The sequence below is a fragment of the Oncorhynchus kisutch genome, linkage group LG7 (genome assembly GCF_002021735.2).
Source record: "Oncorhynchus kisutch isolate 150728-3 linkage group LG7, Okis_V2, whole genome shotgun sequence".
In the NCBI taxonomy this organism is placed as follows: domain Eukaryota; kingdom Metazoa; phylum Chordata; class Actinopteri; order Salmoniformes; family Salmonidae; genus Oncorhynchus; species Oncorhynchus kisutch.
In genome coordinates this window covers 42,773,560-42,793,561 of record NC_034180.2, presented here as the reverse complement: position 1 = coordinate 42,793,561, position 20,002 = coordinate 42,773,560, and the positions used below count along the sequence as shown (strand labels likewise).

Genomic DNA, 20,002 nt, shown 5'->3' with positions numbered 1-20,002 from the left:
CGACTAAGCAGAGGTGATTTTGATGTTGAAGTTGAAATGGTGCTGGAATAGTGGAGGCGGCTCCTGTTTTTCTTGCGACTTACAGTAACTCTCTATGGTTCTAAATCAATAGTTGTTTAGAGGTCTGAAAATGTCGTAAACATCAACTTGCTTGACCATGCTGTAGGTCATGTAACTGTCTGTTGCTGTACATGCAATATGCTTTGTGGACTTCACTGGACAGAGGTTGCTATCCAAGTGGCACAGCGGTCTAAGACACTAGAGACATCACCTGGTTCGATCCCAGGCTGTATCACAACCGTCCGTGATCTGGAGTCCGGCGGCGCACAATTGGCCCAGTGTCGTCTAGGTTAGGGTTTGGACAGGGGGGTAAGCCGTCATTGTAAAATAAGATTCTGTTCTGAACTGACTTGCCTAGTTAAATAAAATAAAACAAAGGTATAGTTGAATTCATTCTGCCACTGTGTCTTCTTATTGTCCTGGCCTTTAGGCCTATGTCACACGGCATGAGGGGAGGGGGAGCTATGCCAGTGATTGTACCACGCACCGCTATGGTTCTAAACTAGATTTTACAGCAGGGCTATCCAGCAAATTAGCATATCCATTGAATTGTTTATTTATCTAGGCAAGTCACCTAACAATTTATTATTTACAATGACGGCCTATGCAGGCCAACCCATAACCCGGACAACACTGGGCCAATTGTGGGCCACCCTATAGGAGAGGAGTGGACCAACAGTCTGATCAACTCTATGCGAAGATGTGGCGGGCTGCATGAGGCAAATGGTGGTCCCACCAGATACTGACTGGTTTTCTGATCCACATCCCTACCTGTTGTAAAAGGAGTCTGTGTCTAACAGATGCATATCTGTATTCCCAGTCATGTGACATCCATAGATTAGGGCCTAATTCATTTATTTCAATTGACTGATTTCCTTTTATGAGCTGGAACTCAGTAAAATCTTTGAAATGGTTGTTTATAAAAAACAGTTGTTTATATTTTTTGTTCAGTGTAACAGTACAGCAGCTTTCAGCATGTTTTGTTATTTCAGTATAACAAACTAGTTGTCTCTTTTACAATGGGGGTCAAGTGAAAATGTTGATCCCCAATTTGCGGGCGTGGTCAAGAGGTATTCCTTATTATTACGTGAATATCGACTCGGGAGTATTTGTGTAACCATGTAAACAACTAAACATTTGAAAAGTAGTGACCTATGTTAATTTTGATTGACTGCAGCTTGAATAAATTCAACAATCGCCAAATAGCATTAATTTCACAAATCTACAAAATCTCAATAATGGCTCAGTATGTTTGAACACACCAATGAAAAGGGTCTACCCTTTAAGTGTGTCCTCATTGTGGGTTTGACAATTTCAGATATGGCTTGGATGAGCTGAAAATAACTTTCTGTAAATAACAGACAGGATAGACACCAGAAGATGGAATGTGTTTCTTTATTTCACCGAAGTCACTCAGAGCAAAACAATTCACCTGGCCATGAGCCATCCTTCCTTCCATGTACTGCGATCCATCTGGAAGGGTCTATCCCAGAGCCTCCACAAAGCAGGACCCAGATATTCCACATCTCCTTAACAGCACAGGTCAGCTAATCCCTGAGACAACAATTACGTCAGCTGGCCAGAGCAACACACAAATTCATTCACTCGCGCAAATATATTCTGAAAGCATGCACACTGACGCAAATACATACGCACACACAGCATGGGTGTGTACAAGCAGTTGCCGAGAAGCAGGAACACACACGCACGTCAGTCACCCAGAGGGGTGGAGAAACCCTGCCAAGCATACAGGCTTCATGCTGCATGTCAGTAGTACACAGCGGCTTCCTCCCTTCCATCTGCACTCATCTCAACGTATGTGATTGGGGGTAGACGTAGTTCTTTCTGATCAGTGCCAATTAAATAAAGGAAACAAGGAGAGAAAGCCACTTTAGACTGTTAGGATGCACCCAGTCTCCCTTCAGAACAGGGCCTGTATTCATAAGGAGTTCCATAGTAGAAGTGCTGATCTAGGATCAGCTCCATGTAAACTCCATGTAAACTTAATCAATTGCCTATGAGCTAAAAGAGAACTGATCCTAGATTATTACTCCTACTCCGAGAAGCTTTATGAATATGGGCCCAGGTAAAGAGATCATATGGGCTGTTCTGCAGCGAAAGTACATCTAAATAACAAACTTGTTTGGCTGATATATATCATACTTAATGTGCAGATGCTTTTATCCAAAGCGCCTTGTATGTGGCCCATGCAATAATCATTCAAACACACAACTTAAGCGCCCAATGTATGTATGACTCAATGATATGATGCAGGCAGTATACGGAGAGTGAGGAGGTTATGAGAAGAATACATGCTCATGTTAAGGGTAAAAAAAAGTTTCTCTTTCACATTACAGACATAACAGAGAAACACTCCGTGGTTGTCAACCATTACATAGTATTCAGACTGAAGACGACAACATTAGTGCATTTTGTGTACAGGCCAGACTGAGGAAGAATCATCACACACCACTGAGCTAACACATTTAAATTCCCTTTTCTACTGCTACGGCTTACACATGAGATAAATGCCTGTATGCCACCAGCTCTAAAATCAGGTTAACATGAAAACAGTCAGATATCAAACAAAAGCTTTCCCTTGAGAAAAAAACAATTGAAAATTCCCATGAGGGAAACAAACAGAATATTACAGCTGAAATGGTGAAACTTATGGAATGTTTGTTTTGTGCATGTATCCTGGGACAGAATGGAATAGCTATGGACACCAGATATGTATATATGTAATGCTCAACAGGGAGTGGATGTGTGACGTGTCTGGACCTTAACACACCTGACAAACACACACGTCAAAGGAAAAAACACACGGGGGCATTTTGGATATTCAGATAGTATATTTCTATGTAGAACAAACATGCCTCCGACATGTAGAGTAAGGAATCACGTCGGCTCTATTCGTGGTATTTCTTTCTGCAACATTTGGCTACGGAACATGGCCCTGGTTGAGGAAATAGGAAATATGGTGAGTGAGATGATGAGATGAGCTCCACCTGATGGAATGAGAGAGTGTATGAGTGTGTGTGGATGTGTCAGGTCATACTGCTCAGAGAGAGGACAGGAGAAAGAGGAGCACAGGAGGAGAAAGAGGCAGAGGACAGCTAAAAGCACAGAAGAGGAATAGGCTCAGCCCTGCCAGACACACTGCACCCAGCATTTGCATTGCACCGGCAACACAATAAACAACACAACTAAAACCAGAATGATAAAAGACTTCACATGTTAGGGGATCTCTTTGTTAGAGTTAGCCGTTGGTCCCTAAAATTGGCTCAGATCTGCAGCACCAGTCCTGCGGCAGAGATGTTGTCCCCTCCCCCTGCAGTCTGGTAAACATCTGTGCATACCAGGTTGGGCGCCACACAGATCTCATAGTCATCCTCGTCCCAGCAGCTGACAGGCCTGGTCTCCTCTAGAGGGATCCGCTGGCTGCCCTCCTGCCGGCTCACAGAGAATGACTCGTCCATGATGAGCCGCGCCTTGCTGGGGTCGATGTCCGGTGAGCCGCACACGTGGCGGTTGGCGGTAAGCGAGGCCTTGGCCACGGCCGACATGGTGTTCTTCCACTGGGAGCCACGCGTCACAATCATGGCCTGGAACGCCAACGTGTGCACGTGGAGCCTGGACAGCGGCCGGCCTTTAGCGCTAGCTGCATTAGTGTCCACGCCGCTATCCTCATTAGCATCGCGGTAGCGCTGGTTGACCAAGCGGTAGAGCTCCCTCATCTGGTCGAGGACGGTAGCAACGCGAGGGTTAGGGTCAGAGAGCACAGTGACGTTAGAGCCCCTCAACAGGCTGAGCAGGTTGGGCAGCTCCTGCTCGTTCATCCCCAGGGAGTCGGCGTGGGGCAGGACCAGATGCAGCAGGTCCCCCATTAGACCCTCATCCACAAAGCTGGCCATCTCAAAATGGACGCCCGTTCGAGTGGAGGAGGAGGAGAGGAGATTGCCCAGCCGAGAGAGCAGGTTTTTCCTCTCACCTGAAGAGAGAGCGAAAGATTAATTAGCAAAAGTAGTTAAACCAGTCTGACATCACCAAGGCCTGTTGACACAACATTGGATGCACCCCAACACACAAACACTCCCGGTATGTGCTTTCCCACGCCGACTGAGGGCCTGTGTGTCTGAGGCTACAGAGCTACTGTATAGAGGCAGGCATGTTAATCCCCTAAAACCAACAGTCTGCACATCACTGGAAAACAACCCCTCAATAGCCTGCACTCCCCTCAATCTCACTCACAGCAACACAAACCACTAAAATACCAACAGTCTGTTACTCAATGGGAACCAGCACTGCTCTGAAAACAATGCATCTCAGAGTAGGAGTGCTGATTCAGGATCAGGTCTGTCCATGTAATCTTATTCATTTTGATCTAAAAGATAAAGCAGATCCTAGAACAACACTCCTACTCAAAGGCTTTGTGGATACGGGCCCAGGCCTCCCTATTGGAGACCGAGCTCGGTGGCGTACGAGGTGTTGAAGTATCCCCTCACCCTGTTGGAAGGGGAAGCTGTCCATCATTTGGAGCCCACCCATCACCAGCAGGTCAGGATGGAAGTCCTGCAGCTTATCCTCAAAGTCCTCCAGTGCCGCTAGGTATGGGTTATGGTCATCACTGTGGACTATGTACCTGGACACACACACACACACACACACACACACACACACACACAGGTTAGTGAAACAAGGCAACGGTCATAATGGACTATATTACAGGTACTTCAGGCCTCGAATTTCCCGGCATTCATGCCCTTGTGTGGCCATAATTCCCCCTAAAAAAAATCTATGCCTTGCGGCCATTGCGTCCTTGGGCTGAATATAATAATGTTTTCCCTTCGCTGAGTTCCAAAGCACCTCTTGCTCACATAGCGCTCTCAGATATCTAAATTCTTATTAGCCAATGCCCGTCACGTGATCGGGTCCTTCTTACATGCATTGCATGTGAGACGGTAGGCTACAAATGAAGACAGACACATCGGGGATGCAACGGTGCGCTTCCTTCTTATCAAATTCCAAGGAGCATATTGTAGGTGTCAGAAGAACTGTCCACATTTACTTTGTCAGCAAACAAGATGTGTAATGAACAGCAAAAGCCTATGTCAATCTACTATCTCCATAGTACAAAAGTTGGTCATGAAAACTTGCTCCAGAGCGCTCAGGACCTCAGAATGGGGCGAAGGTTCACCTTCCAAAAGGACAACAACCCTAAGCACACAGACAAGACAACGCAGGAGTGGCTTCAGGACAAGTCTCTGAATGTCCTTGAGTGGCCCAGCCAGAGCCCTGATCGAACATCTCTGGAGAGACCTGACAATAGCTGTACAGCAACGCTCCCCATCCAACCTGACAGAGCTGGAGGAGATCTGCTGAAAATAAATGGGAGAAACGCTATTCCAGCCCCACCTACTACTGAGAGGTGTAAAACAAAATTGGAAACTCCATAGTCAAACATTGTCAGTAGAATAGCCTTACTGAAGAGCTCAGTAACTTTCAACGTGGCACAGTCATAGGATGCCACCATTCCAACAAGTCAGTTGGTCAAATTTCTGCCCTGCTAGAGCTGCTCCGGTCAACTGTAAGTGTTGTTATTGTGAAGTGGAAACGTCTAAGAGCATCAACAGATCAGCCGCGAAGTGGTAGGCCTCACAAGCTCACAGAACGGGACCGCAGAGTGCTGAAGCACGTAAAAAAAATCGACTGTCCTCGGTTGCAACACTCACTACTGAGTTCCAAACTGCCCCTGGAAGCAACTTCAGCACAAGGACTGTTCCGTCGGGAGCTTCATGAAATGGGTTTCCATGGCCGAGCAGCCGTTTAGCCTATTTAAATTCGGCTACATTTTTAGGCGCCTCATGTCGGCATCGGTCTGAACATGAAAGGCTATAGCCAATACGCATAGGCTATCAACAAACACTTCCATCTGTGGGCGAGTAGTATCGCGATACCACGCTAAAAAATAAATAAACATTCTGTTCACCCCGTCTCCCAAACGCTTGTTCATGTTGTTTTCTAAACATTCTGTTCACCCCGTCTCCCAAACGCTTGTTCATGTTGTTTTCTAAACATTCTGTTCAACCAGTCTCCCAAACGCTTGTTCATGTTGTTTTCTAAACATTCTGTTCACCCCGTCTCCCAAACGCTTGTTCATGTTGTTTTCTAAACATTCTGTTCACCCCGTCTCCCAAACGCTTGTTCATGTTGTTTTCTAAACATTCTGTTCACCCCGTCTCCCAAACGCTTGTTCATGTTGTTTTCTAAACATTCTGTTCAACCAGTCTCCCAAACGCTTGTTCATGTTGTTTTCTAAACATTCTGTTCACCCCGTCTCCCAAACGCTTGTTCATGTTGTTTTCTAAACATTCTGTTCACCCCGTCTCCCAAACGCTTGTTCATGTTGTTTTCTAAACATTCTGTTCACCCCGTCTCCCAAACGCTTGTTCATGTTGTTTTCTAAACATTCTGTTCAACCAGTCTCCCAAACGCTTGTTCATGTTGTTTTCTAAACATTCTGTTCACCCCGTCTCCCAAACGCTGGTTCATGTTGTTTTCTAAACATTCTGTTCAACCAGTCTCCCAAACGCTTGTTCATGTTGTTTTCTAAACATTCTGTTCACCCAGTCTCCCAAACGCTTGTTCATGTTGTTTTCTAAACATTCTGTTCACCCCGTCTCCCAAACGCTTGTTCATGTTGTTTTCTAAACATTCTGTTCACCCCGTCTCCCAAACGCTTGTTCATGTTGTTTTCTAAACATTCTGTTCACCCCGTCTCCCAAACGCTTGTTCATGTTGTTTTCTAAACATTCTGTTCAACCAGTCTCCCAAACGCTTGTTCATGTTGTTTTCTAAACATTCTGTTCACCCAGTCTCCCAAACGCTTGTTCATGTTGTTTTCTAAACATTCTCCATAAACCTGTCATTGAAATTCACACTTCTACTCAATACAACACATTGAATTTAACGTCACAGTGTTCGGTAGAATACTGCATAGAACGGCTGATTTGCTCATATTTGCCAACGCCTACCTGTGATTTGGCTGGAGGAAAATACCTCAGTGGAGGCTGCTGAAGGAAGGACAGCTCATAATAATAGCTGGAACAAGGAACAACGCAAATGGAATGGCACCAAACACATAGAAACCGTGCGTTTGAATCCATTCCACACATTCTGCAATAACTATTATCACGAGCCCGTCCTTCCCAATTAAGGTGTCACCAACCTCCTGTGACATACATGCATAATGATCTGCATATCATTGTCAGTAAGGGGAAAAAACTGCATGAAACCTTCTTTACTCTTCAGTTAACAGACACCCACTGTCTCCCCCACTCTCATGAAAACACACCAATCTCTCTCTCCCACAAACAAACAAACACACACTGCTCCCTACTTTTAAAATGTTGGGCACCAAACAGAATTGAAGGAGCAGCAGAAATAAATAGATTGTTGATATAGTTTAGTCTTACATTAGGCCTATATGAATCCTACCTTTTGAAGCACATCTCATGAGTAGCAGACCCTTTTCCTTCCTTCCTGTGTAAATCAAATGTGCCTAAAACTACTGTCAAGTTACCAGGTTGTTAGCTAGCTAGGTATCATGACTGAACAATGGTGTTTGTTATCAACCAATAATTAGCGACCCAGGATTAGTTTTAAACAGCCTGCGACATGGTTTGTGAAATTATATCAAATGCGTGCGACTCCTGGTATAATGAAAAAACGTCCCCTCCGTTAATATGAGTCACATTCTTTTAACCGTTCAGGCAAGAGAGAAGTCATTTTCTTTGCTGTAAAGCATGCCTTTCCCTCGCTGACACTCAGAGGCTGCATGACAATAAACTTGCAGTCTACTCAGACTGGTCTGTGCTCTCAGTTATAATAGGCCATGAAATGATACAACGTATCAACATTGCTCGCTGCTCCAATTTAACAAAATGTACAAATCTAACAGAAGACTCATGAGGGTCTGGATCCCCGCTTGCCATAACAGCTAAATGATTTATAAAACTCTGACTGAGGAATAGATGTACATGAAGAGCAGACGGAGAGCAGCAGGTGAGTGAGGGCTGGTAGGGGATGCTGAGAGCAGCAGGTGAGTGAGGGCTGGTAGGGGATGCTGAGAGCAGCAGGTGAGTGAGGGCTGGTAGGGGATGCTGAGAGCAGCAGGTGAGTGAGGGCTGGTAGGGGATGCTGAGGGAAGCAGGTGGAGTGAGGGCTGGTAGGGGATGCTGAGAGCAGCAGGTGAGTGAGGGCTGGTAGGGGATGCTGAGAGCAGCAGGTGAGTGAGGGCTGGTAGGGGATGCTGAGAGCAGCAGGTGAGTGAGGGCTGGTAGGGGATGCTGAGGGAAGCAGGTGAGTGAGGGCTGGTAGGGGATGCTGAGGGAAGCAGGTGAGTGAGGGCTGGTAGGGGATGCTGAGGGAAGCAGGTGGAGTGAGGGCTGGTAGGGGATGCTGAGAGAAGCAGGTGAGTGAGGGCTGGTAGGGGATGCTGAGAGAAGCAGGTGAGTGAGGGCTGGTAGGGGATGCTGAGAGAAGCAGGTGAGTGAGGGCTGGTGGGGGATTCTGAGGGAAGCAGCTGAGTGAGGGCTGGTAGGGGATGCTGAGGGAACCAGGTGAGTGAGGGCTGGTGGGGGATGCTGAGAGAAGCAGGTGGGTGAGTGCAATTACAGTGCAGTATAACTGCAGTTCAACTGCATTACACTACATTTATTCTGCAATTACTGTGTCCAAATTACCACTTTCAAAACTGCAATCTTTTTCGTATGTATTTTAAAATGTTGGTATCATAAGTATCATGATGTTTTGGTACCGTGATATTACAGTGGTACCAGTATAAGATGCATCACTAGTAGGTCCACACATAGATACGCACACACACACACCTGTTGGGCAGACACACACCTGTTGGCCCTGCGGGCGGTGTACTGGCCCCAGGTGGCTCCAGATGGGTACTCCAGGATCAGATGGATATCAGGCTCCTCCACCACATTACCTGCAACTGGAAAAACAGAGAGGGGGGGGGTGAGAGGTGGGGGATGGAATCAAGGAGGGAGATGTTAGGTATGTAACTGTGATGAGTGTGTGTGTGTGTGTACACACCTGTGATGTGCTGGGACAGTACATCAGCGAAGTCAGGGCTAAAGCTCCCCCCTAACAACACGTCGCAGCCCTCGGTTGCCATTCGACCAGCCATCACTGGGGCGTTGCCACCTATGGACCAGCGGTTGCCGGGCAACTCACGAGATGTCTCGACCAGCTGACTGAACAGGGTGTTGTTCATCACAAACCGCCTGAGAGAAGAGGTGGGGGAGGGAGGTACCAGAAAAAGGGCAGGTCAGAAGGTAGAAACATTACGGCTTAAAAAGCATTACAAAACCATACCCAGAAACGTTCTACAAGTGTGTGTGTGTGTGTGTGTGATGCATACATGGCCTCAGTATAATCAGATTAACCTACAGGATGAGTCACAGCATCAGGTAGATTAGAGTTTCATTATGGTTAGTAGAGCCCAGGCAGCACCTGTGTGTTGCATGACTCTGGGCCTTCCTCTTCTCTACATATTAGTATCAACCAGGGAGTTGAAGTCACCCAATTCAGGAAGAGATTTGAAAAGAAATTCAAACTTTTTAAATAGCTTCTCATTTTCAGTTTATTGAGAATTATATATATATATATTTTTTAATGATTGAATTGGAATTTCAGTTTACTTCCTGAAATGGACTGACTAATTCTAAGTCACCCCCAACCCTGGTATCATCAAGCCACAGTGCATCAGTATACAGACTGACAGCTCCATGGTGAGAAAGGAACGCAGACTGTTTTCATTACAACTTAGTTTCACACACTGAGCACATAGCTATGCTACACTGCAACATCACAACTGAAAAGGGAGCTAGCATTGAGAGAAAGCTGCCAAACGTGGCTCTGGTTAACTTGCTACTTGTTGGAACAATCCACATTTCAAACAATAAAACTGGACACCCTGCCTCTGTTTTGGTAAAAATATGAGGGACGGGCCTGGAGAAAGGTAGGTATAACCACTCAAAGGACTGATCATCCATGATATCAAAATTAATTGTTGCAACCATATTTTGAGGCTAAACAAGTGTTGGTTTACATTTACAATGTTTACAAACATTGAAGTAAAATGGGATTATATTTTGGTTTCTGTTGAGGTGTCACCGTTGAACCTAGCTCTGTCAAATTGGTTGTTGGCCAATGCTAAACAGCCATTTTCAAGTCTGCCATAGATTTTCAAGTAGATTTAAGTCAAAACTGTAACTCGGCCATATAGGAACATTCCCCGTCTTCTTGGTAAGTAGCTCCAGTGTAGATTTGGCCTTTAGATTATTGTCCTGATGAAAGGTGAATTCATCTCCCAGTGTCTGGTGGAAAACAGACAACCAGGTTTTCCTCTAGGATCTTGCCTGTGCTTAGCTGCATTCGGTTGTTTCTTTTTTATCTTGAAAAGCTCCCCAGTCCTTAATGATTACAAGCATATGTAACCGATGTGAAATGGCTAGATAGTTAGCGGTGGTGCGCACTAATAGCGTTTCAGTCGGTGATGTCACTTGCTCTGAGACCTTGAAGTAGTTTTCCCCTTACTCTGCAAGGGCTGCGGCTTTTGTAGAGCGATGGGTAACGCTGCTTCATGGGTGTCCGTTGTTGATGTGTGCAGAGGGTCCCTGATTCGATCCCAGGTAGGGGTGAGGAGAGGAACGGAAGCTATACTGTTACCCATAACATGATGCAGCCACCACTATGGTTAAAAATATGGAGAGTGGTACTCAGTAATGTGTTGTATTGAATTTACCCCAAACATAAAACTTGTAGTCATGACAAAAAAAGATTCAGTATTCATTTAGTGTCTTGTTGCAAACAGGATGCATGTTTTGGAATATTAAAAAAAATCCTGAACAGGTTTCGTTCTTTTCACTGTGTCAATTAGGTTAGCATTGTGGAGTAACTACACTGAACAACTAAAAGCATGTTGTGTTGGTCCCATGTTTCATGAGCTGAAATAAAAGATCCCAGAAATGTTTCATATGCATAAAAAGCATAGTTCTCTCAAATTGTGTGTACAAATGTGTTTACATCCCAGTTAGTGAGCATTTCTTCTTTGCCAAGATAATCCATCCACCTGACAGGTGTGGCATATCAAGAAGCTGATTAAACAGCATGATCATTACACAGGTGCATCTTGTGCTAAGGATAATAAAAGGCCACTATAATGTGCAGTTGTCACAACACAATGCCACAGATGTCTCAAGTTGAGAAAGTGTGCAATTGGCATGCTGGCTGCAGGAATGTCCACCAAAGCTGTTGCCAGAGATTTTTATGTAAATGTCTCTTGCATGAGGCACCTCCATGTCATTTTAGAGAATTTGGTAGTACGTGTAACCACGCCAGCCCAGGACCACATCACGGTTCTTCACATGCGGGAACGTCTGGGACTAGCCACCTGGACAGCTGATGAAACTGCAGGTTTGCACAATGGCCACTGGCACGCTGGAGAAATGTGCTTTTCACGGATGAATACCGGTTTCAACTATACCGGGCAGATGGCAGACAGCGTGTATGGCGTTGTGTGCACGAGCGGTTTGCTGATGTCAACGTTGTGAACAGAGTACCCCATGGTGGCGGTGGTATGCGCATGCATAAGCTACTTACAACCAACACAATTTCATTTTATTGATAGAATTTTGAATGCAGAGATACGGTGACGAGATCCTGAGGCCAATTTTCGTGCCATTCATCCTCCGCCATCACCTCCTGTTTCAGCATGGTAATGCACGGCCCCATGTCACAAAGGTCTGTACACAATTCCTAGAAGCTGAAAATGTCCCAGTTCTTCCATGGCCTGCGCACCCAGACATGTCACCCATTGAGCATGTGTGGGATGCTCTGGATCGACAGCGTGTTCCAGTTCCCGCCAATATCCAGCAACTTCACACAGCCATTGAAGAGGAGCAGGACAACATTCCACGTGCCACAATAAACAGCCTGATCACCTCTATGTAAAGATGTGTTACGCTGCATGAGGAAAATGGTGGTCACACCAGATACTGACTAGTTTTCTGATCCACACCCTTATTATTATGTACAGATGCATATCTGTATGGCCAGTCATGTGAAATCCATAGATTAGGACCTAATGAATTTATTTCAATTGACTGATTTCCTTTTATGAAATGTAACTCAGTAAAACCTTTGAAATTGTTGTGTTTATATTTTTGTTAATTGTACAATGTTGTTGATCCATCCTCAGTTTTCTCCTATCACAGCCATTAAACTAACTGTTTTGAAGTCACCAATGGCCTTATGGTGAAATCCCTGAGTGGTTTCCTTCCTCTCCGGCAACATTTAGGAAGGACGCCTGTATCTTTGTAGTGAATAGGTATATTGATACACCATCTGAAGTGTAATTAATAACTTCACCATGCTCAAAGAGATATTCAAGGTCTTCCTTTTTACCCATCTACCAATAGGTGCCCTTCTTTGTGAGGAACTGGAAACCCTCCCTGGTCTTTGTGGTTTTCACTGCTCAACTGAGGGACCTTACAGATAATTGTATGTGTGGGGTACAGAGATGAGGTTGTCATTCAAGAATCATGTTAAACACTATTATTGCACAGAGTAAGTCCCTGCAAGTTATTAAGCACATTTTACTGTTGAACGTATTTAGGCTTTCCATAACAAAGGGGTTGAATACTCAGACATTTCAGCGTTTCACTTTTAATTCATTTGTAAAAAATGTCTAAGTACATAATTCCACTTTGACATTATGGGATATTGTGTGTAGGCCAGTGACACAAAATCTAAACGTATAACTTTCTGAAGGCACTGTATGTATCATTAATGTAGCAACTGCAGACTGCCCCTTTAAACAGAAATGGATGATAACTGGAGTCCAAGCCAAAGATTGTTGATATGAGAAGGTGTGAGAGGAACGGCGTTAGACTATTAATTATGATTAATGCCTTAGTCTACAAGGTGTGGTAGCGTATCAGGACCTTGACTCTGAGTGTGTACCCTGCTAACATCATGTTGTTCCTCAACTAGAAATATCCCCCCTGGTCTCTTAGTTTCACACACGCGGGTGTGTGTGTGTGTTTCTAAGCGCCTTTGCCTTCTAACTTTGTCCTTCAGTTATTTAACACCACGCAGTGCTTGGCCACTCACTCTGCAGCGGCTCCCGGGACGAAGAAGTAAGCGAAGCTCTGTGCCAGCTGATCAGCGTTCTCTATGTAGTCATGATGGAGAGGCTGGTTTGTGGGTGGCAGGCCGATCTTATTCAGCAACCTCACCCCGTCCACGAGGATGTCTACACAACCCCCTAAACCTGGAGGGAAAGGAGAGGGTAACAGTATTTAATACTGTAGAGAATGACAACACAACCCCCAAACCTGGAGACAGAGAGAGGAAGGTAACAGTATTTGGGAGGGAACATAATTCGATGCCCCCTGCACAACAGTCCCCAATCCCTGCAGTGAGCTCACTATGTCAGCACCCCCCCCTTGCCAAAACACATTACTGCAAAGTCACTCATAAGTGACTCATGTATACTCACGTAGCGTAATTGCACTCATGTAACTAACTGTGTATAACAAAAGGCTTGTGCAAGGTACAGGAATCACTGATATTGAATTAAACAGTTGTGCAACAGCATTATTTTCAAGGTTCAAAGAAATAGGGATGTGCAATACTGAGTATATGGGGGGTGAGATTATGTCTGGCCTATGCCATGATGTCTCCCATTCCTGTTGGGCTGTATAACCGCCTAGCGGGCACTGGACCGTCCACAACAGCAGGGCTCTCCAGAGAGTGGTGCAGTCTGCCCAACGCATCACCGGGGGCGCACTTCCTGCTCTCCAGGAGACCTACTGCACCCAATGTCACAGGAAGGCCAAAAAGATAATCAAGGGCATCAAACACCCGAGCCACAGCCTGTTCACCACGCTATCATCCAGAAGGCGAGGTCAGTACAGGTGCATCAATGCTGGGATCGAGAGACTGAAAAACAGCTTCTATCTCAAAGGCTATCAGACTGTTAAATAGCCATCACTAGCCGGCCTCCACCCAGTTCCTGAACTTAGTCACTGTCACTAGCTGGCCACCACACTGTTACTCAACTCTGCACCTTAGAGGCCCTATGTACATAGACATGGAACACTGGTCACTCTAATAATGTATACATACTGTTTTACTCATTTCATATGTATATACTGTATTCTAGTCCATGCCATCCTATTTAACTATTGCAATACATATATTATTCTATCCTATGTATTATGAAGATATACTACATATTCTATCCACATACTGTCCATAATGTCTATATACAGTGGGGCAAAAAAGTATTTAGTCAGCCAACAATTGTGCAAGTTCTCCCACTTAAAAAGATGAGAGGCCTGTCATTTTCATCATAGGTACACTTCAACTATGACAGACAAAATGAGAAAAGAAAATCCAGAAAATCACATTGTAGGATTTTAAATGAATTTATTTGCAAATTATGGTGGAAAATAAGTATTTGGTCAATAACAAAAGTTTCTCAATACTTTGTTATATACCCTTTGTGGCAATGACAGAGGTCAAATGTTTTCTGTAAGTCTTCATAAGGTTTTCACACACTGTTGCTGGTATTTTGGCCCATTCCTCCATGCAGATCTCCTCTCGAGCAGTGATGTTTTGGGGCTGTTGCTGGGCAACACAGACTTTCAACTGCCTCCAAAGATTTTCCATGGGGTTGAGATCTAGAGACTGGCTAGGCCACTCCAGGACCTTGAAATGCTTCTTACGAAGCCACTCCTTCATTGCCCGGGCGGTGTGTTTGGGATCATTGTCATGCTGAAAGACCCAGCCACGTTTCATCTTCAATGCCCTTGCTGATGGAAGGAGGTTTTCACAAAAAATCTCACGATACATTCGTTCTTTCCTTTACACGGATCAGTTGTCCTGGTCCCTTTGCAGAAAAACAGCCCCAAAGCATGATGTTTCCACCCCCATGCTTCACAGTAGGTATGGTGTTCTTTGGATGCAACTCAGCAATTCTTTGTCCTCCAAACACGACGAGTTGAGTTTTCACCAAATAGTTATATTTTGGTTTCATCTGACCATATGACATTCTCCCAATCTTCTTCTGGATCATCTAAATGCTCTCTAGCAAACTTCAGACGGGCCTGGACATGTACTGGCTTAAGCAGGGGGACACGTCTGGCACTGCAGGATGAGTCCCTGGCGGCATAGTGTGTTACTGATGGTAGGCTTTGTTACTTTGATCCCAGCTCTCTGCATGTCATTCACTAGGTCCCCCCGTGTGGTTCTAGGATTTTTGCTCACCGTTCTTGTGATCATTTTGACGTGGAGCCCCAGATCGAGGGAGATTATCAGTGGTCTTGTATGTCTTCCATTTCCTAATAATTGCCCCCACAGTTGATTTCTTCAAACCAAGCTGCTTACCTATTGCAGATTCAGTCTTCCCAGCCTGTTGCAGGTCTACAATTTTGTTTCTGGTGTCCTTTGACAGCTCTTTGGTCTTGGCCATAGTGGAGTTTGGAGTGTGACTGTTTGAGGTTGTGGACAGGAGTCTTTTATACTGATAACAAGTTCAAACAGGTGCCATTAATACAGTTAACGAGTGGAGGACAGAGGAGCCTCTTAAAGAAGAAGTTACAGGTCTGTGAGAGCCAGAAATCTTGCTTGTTTGTAGGCGACCAAATACTTATTTTCCACCATAATTTGCAAATAAATTCATAAAAGATCCTACAATGTGATTTTCTGGATTTTTTCCCCTCATTTTGTCTGTCATAGTTGAAGTGTACCTATGATGAAAATTACAGGCCTCATCTTTTTAAGTGGGAGAACTTGCACAATTGGTGGCTGACTAAATACTATTTTGACCCACTGTATCCCATCACACACACAAACATTTATACTCTGGACTCCAACATTGCACATCCTAATATTTCTATATTTCCATTATTTTACTTTTAGATGTGTGTATTGTGATATAGATATTAGTGCATTGCTGGAGCTAGGAAAACAAGCATTTTTGCTACACCCGCAATAACATTGCTAAATATTTGTTTGCGACCCATAAAATGTGATCTTGTCTCTAATCTCTACATTACTCCTTGGACCCAGATTCGTGTCCAGATCTCCACGACCTTTACTCAGTCTAGCCATGTGTCTGCAGAGATAACTGGGTGGGTAAGTATGTTGGGAGATACTGGGACAAGTTAACAGTGGCTTTTGGTGCCAGAATGCAGAAAACTGGTAACACTCGTGACAGTTACAAAACTGGATGCCTTTAGTAGTCTCCAAATACCTCAGGGTTCTCTAGTGTGTAGTGTGTGTAAAGGAGTTTTTATGCCTAAATGCAGAGATAACACATGCTTGTTGCCCCAGAGTCCACAAAGAGGGTATATACTGATAATTGTTCATCACTGGTTAATGGAAAACTAGTTAGGCCTAAACCAACGACAACTAACTACATTTCCCCAATACATCTACTATACAGTACTGGATTGGCAAGTTAATATAACAAAGAACAGTAAGAAACAAATGGGTCTGACTGACAATGTCAATGATAACAAAACATTCCAGCTAGGCTACTTCCCTAATTATTATGGTACTTCGCTCACTAGCTAGCTAAAGCTACATAAAACCACAATATTTGAAAATGGTTTCATAAAAAGATGGTGGTGCTTGCTTTACCAGATAGTTTTCATACAAATCCAGAACCCAATCCAGAACCCCATCCAAAATGCATCACCTCTCCTACGCATCAAAGCAAGGTTACCTAAACCAGAGATAATACTAATATACGTGGCTAAATTGAGCTAGCTAACTGATGTTATGCTTAGCTAGCTGGTTATACAGGATTCTCACCTATCGCCACCCTGGGTCTGGCGTTGTTAATCCCCACTTTGCTTTCAGCCCGCAGCAGGGAGGACAGCACTGTGTCCAACCGGTCATCCAGCCTTGAATCCCCGGGAGGTCGGAACCAGTACGCCAGCAGAACCACCGCAAGAGACACTGCCGTCCCATACTTCATGAATGAAAACCCGCTTCCTCGCTCCATGGGCAGCAGTGACTGCGGACTCGCCAGAACTCCTACAGCAGCAAGGACGAGAACGGCGCTAACTTGGCTTGCAAACAAACTGTATTTAAAAGACAAGTATCCCCGGGATGGCAGATGAGTTGGTGGTTTCAAGCGAGTATGCAGCAGGGTCAACAGTAGCTGTGGAGGGGGAGTGACAACAATGCGGAAGTAGCTAGCTCGGGGCGGGCACATATTCTTCGGTCGTCACGAGTTACCACAGCCCTAAACCCCGCCTATTTCTACAATTTCCCTTCTTAATTAAGTGATTTTAAACCTAACACTGACCTTTAATCGCACTGCTACATTTATGCCTAACCCTAACCTTAAATTAAGACCAAAAATCACATTTTGGTTTTCATACATTTTTCTAATATAGCTATTTGTGGCTGTGTGGTACCTAGATTATTCAGCTTGCAGTTTGAGCTAGTCTACAGTGGGAGACTTTTGAGCTAGTTTTTATTTTTACCTATATTTTACTAGGCAAGTCAGTTAAGAACAAATTCTTATTTTCAATGACGGCCTAGGAACAGTGGGCTCAGGGGCAGAACGACAGATCTGTACCTTGTCAGCTCGGGGATTTGAACTTGCTACTAGTTACTAGTCCAACGCTCTAACCACTAGGCTACCCTGCCGGCCCAGGGTGGCCTAGTATTTCCAGGGATGCGAATAAATTACAATGACAAAATACAATTGCAAAATATCCTAAAACCCAATGTATGAAAATAAAATATAAGATACTTTTGCAAATGTAAAAATAAATGTTTTGTCACACCCGTGGTATTCGGTATGTTATAAACCGGGTGGTTCGATGCGTCGGTCGTGCGTGAGAACACCCCTTCGCCGTAGTATATTGGCCAAATTCCACACCCCCTCGTGCATTACTGCTTAATTATAAACTGGGTGGTTCGAGCCCTGAATGCTGATTGGCTGACAGCCGGGCATATGAGACGGTATACCACGGGTATGACAAAACATGTATTTTCACTGCTTTAATTACATTGGTAACCAGTTTATAATAGTATTAAGGCACCTCAGGGTTTGTGGTATATGGCCAATAAACCATGGCTAAGGGCTGTATACAGGCACTCCACGTTGTGTTGTGTGAAAGAACCGCCCTTAGCTGTCATATATTGGCCTTATTGCTTAAATATACTACGGCTGTCAGCCAATCAAAATTCAGGGCTCGAACCCCTCAGTTTATAATGTTATTTATTTAACTTAGTTGAATGCTCTGTCACTCTGGATAAGAGCGTCTGCTAAATTACCAAAATGTTAATGTATATGTTTTGGGGCGGAGCTCATTAGAGTAATACTCAGCATGCTTTGCAATTGTTAATTTTTTACATATACATTTAGTTAATTTAGCAGACGCTCTTATTACATCATAGTGCCATCAAATTTTTGATGCCAATGTAGGGTGAAAGGGGGCCACAAAATTGTGAACCACTATAAAGAAATGGTATAGAAAAGTATTTTGTATTTTGAAAATACAAATGACAGTTTGTGTAGTTCAGCCCAGTGTAATACAACACACAAAATACTCAGAAGTCTATTTGAAATGAAAATAACAGAATTACTACCCATCTCTGAGTATTTGTAGTAGATTTTCACCTACTCATGTAGACAAATTAAGTTTCTAGCTAATTTTGGATTACATTTCTGTTCAATTCTGAAAACAACGTTGGATCCATTGGTTGAATCAGTGGTACCTGAGGTCAGGTAAGTGCGCACAACGTTGTATCGCCCTCTTGCGGTGACTCTACTAGACATAGTGTTCTACTCCAATGGTTCGCAACCTTTTTTACTTACTGTACCACCAACTGAATTTTGCTCTGCCTGGAGTACCCTCTCATGCATGAAGTACCACCTCATGCACATTTTGACAGTAAGCCTATGCCCTCATGAGTCCTCTCAAGTACCCACCGTGGATAGGCCAAGTACCCCTGGTTGGGAACCTATGTTCAACTCTGCTTAAGTGGTGGAACACACATACACACGTTTTGAGATGTTTTATTCATACCTTTCAAACAGGCATCACTATCACTTTCCCTCCACAAAATGTGAGAAAAGGAATAAAGTAAGTAAAGTAAGTATTTGGTCAGCTTTTTCCATCTTATTTTAATATTTTTTTCCCTCATAACAAAATACAAAACATAGCAAGGAATAAAAAAGAAACAAACAAAAAACAGGTTTTATTCTATGTTACAAAATGCTAAACATTGTCTCAGACAATACAAGTCAAATACTTGAAATGTGTCCATCCACTAGCACTTAGACAAGCAAGTCTCACTTCAACCACCTGCTGTTTTACAGAGCATGCCGTCCTTAATCATTTTAATTGTAATCCTTAATAAAAGTCTACCTAGAACTAAAATTTGACATGGACAATTCAATTGTTTGTTCAAAAAAACACATTTTACAACATAAAAGGGACATGTTGCCCTTGCATTAGACTTGATTGAGAAAGTGACCACAGTCCATTCTGTTGTCCATCTCATTTTAAAACACACGTTAAAGACATGACTCATAAATAAAATGTACCGGTACCTTCTACTCTAATATCATTCAAGGGGAACAAAATAGTGCCTTATGGAAGCAAAAATAGAAGATATTTACATGACAGTCAAGCTAGGTTGGGCTGGCCTGGATCCATGGTCCTCTGCTCTCTATTACGCCACACTAACACACCATAGTTATGTCAGGCCAGGGGTGTATTCAGAAGTTGGAAACAGAAAACGGAAAATATTTACCTCGAATGGAAAACGTTTTGCAACAGAAACTGTAGTTTCTATTGGACATATTCCGGTAAGTCCCTCACCATTTCGT

The 20,002-nt window shown here is 44.0% G+C and overlaps 1 protein-coding gene across 1 annotated transcript; it reads right to left on the bottom strand.

Moving 5' to 3' along the window:
• Positions 1-1,436: 1,436 nt before the first annotated feature.
• On the bottom strand, positions 1,437-17,361 carry LOC109894635 (ADP-dependent glucokinase). Its single transcript, XM_020488251.2, has 6 exons — positions 16,963-17,361; positions 13,252-13,411; positions 9,169-9,359; positions 8,971-9,067; positions 4,566-4,702; positions 1,437-4,051 (listed from the first exon to the last, which is right to left on the bottom strand). The coding sequence occupies exons 1-6, from the start codon at positions 17,153-17,155 to the stop codon at positions 3,345-3,347; spliced, it is 1,485 nt and encodes a 494-aa protein (XP_020343840.1). The 5' UTR covers positions 17,156-17,361; the 3' UTR covers positions 1,437-3,344.
• Between the last annotated feature and the right edge of the window lie 2,641 nt (positions 17,362-20,002).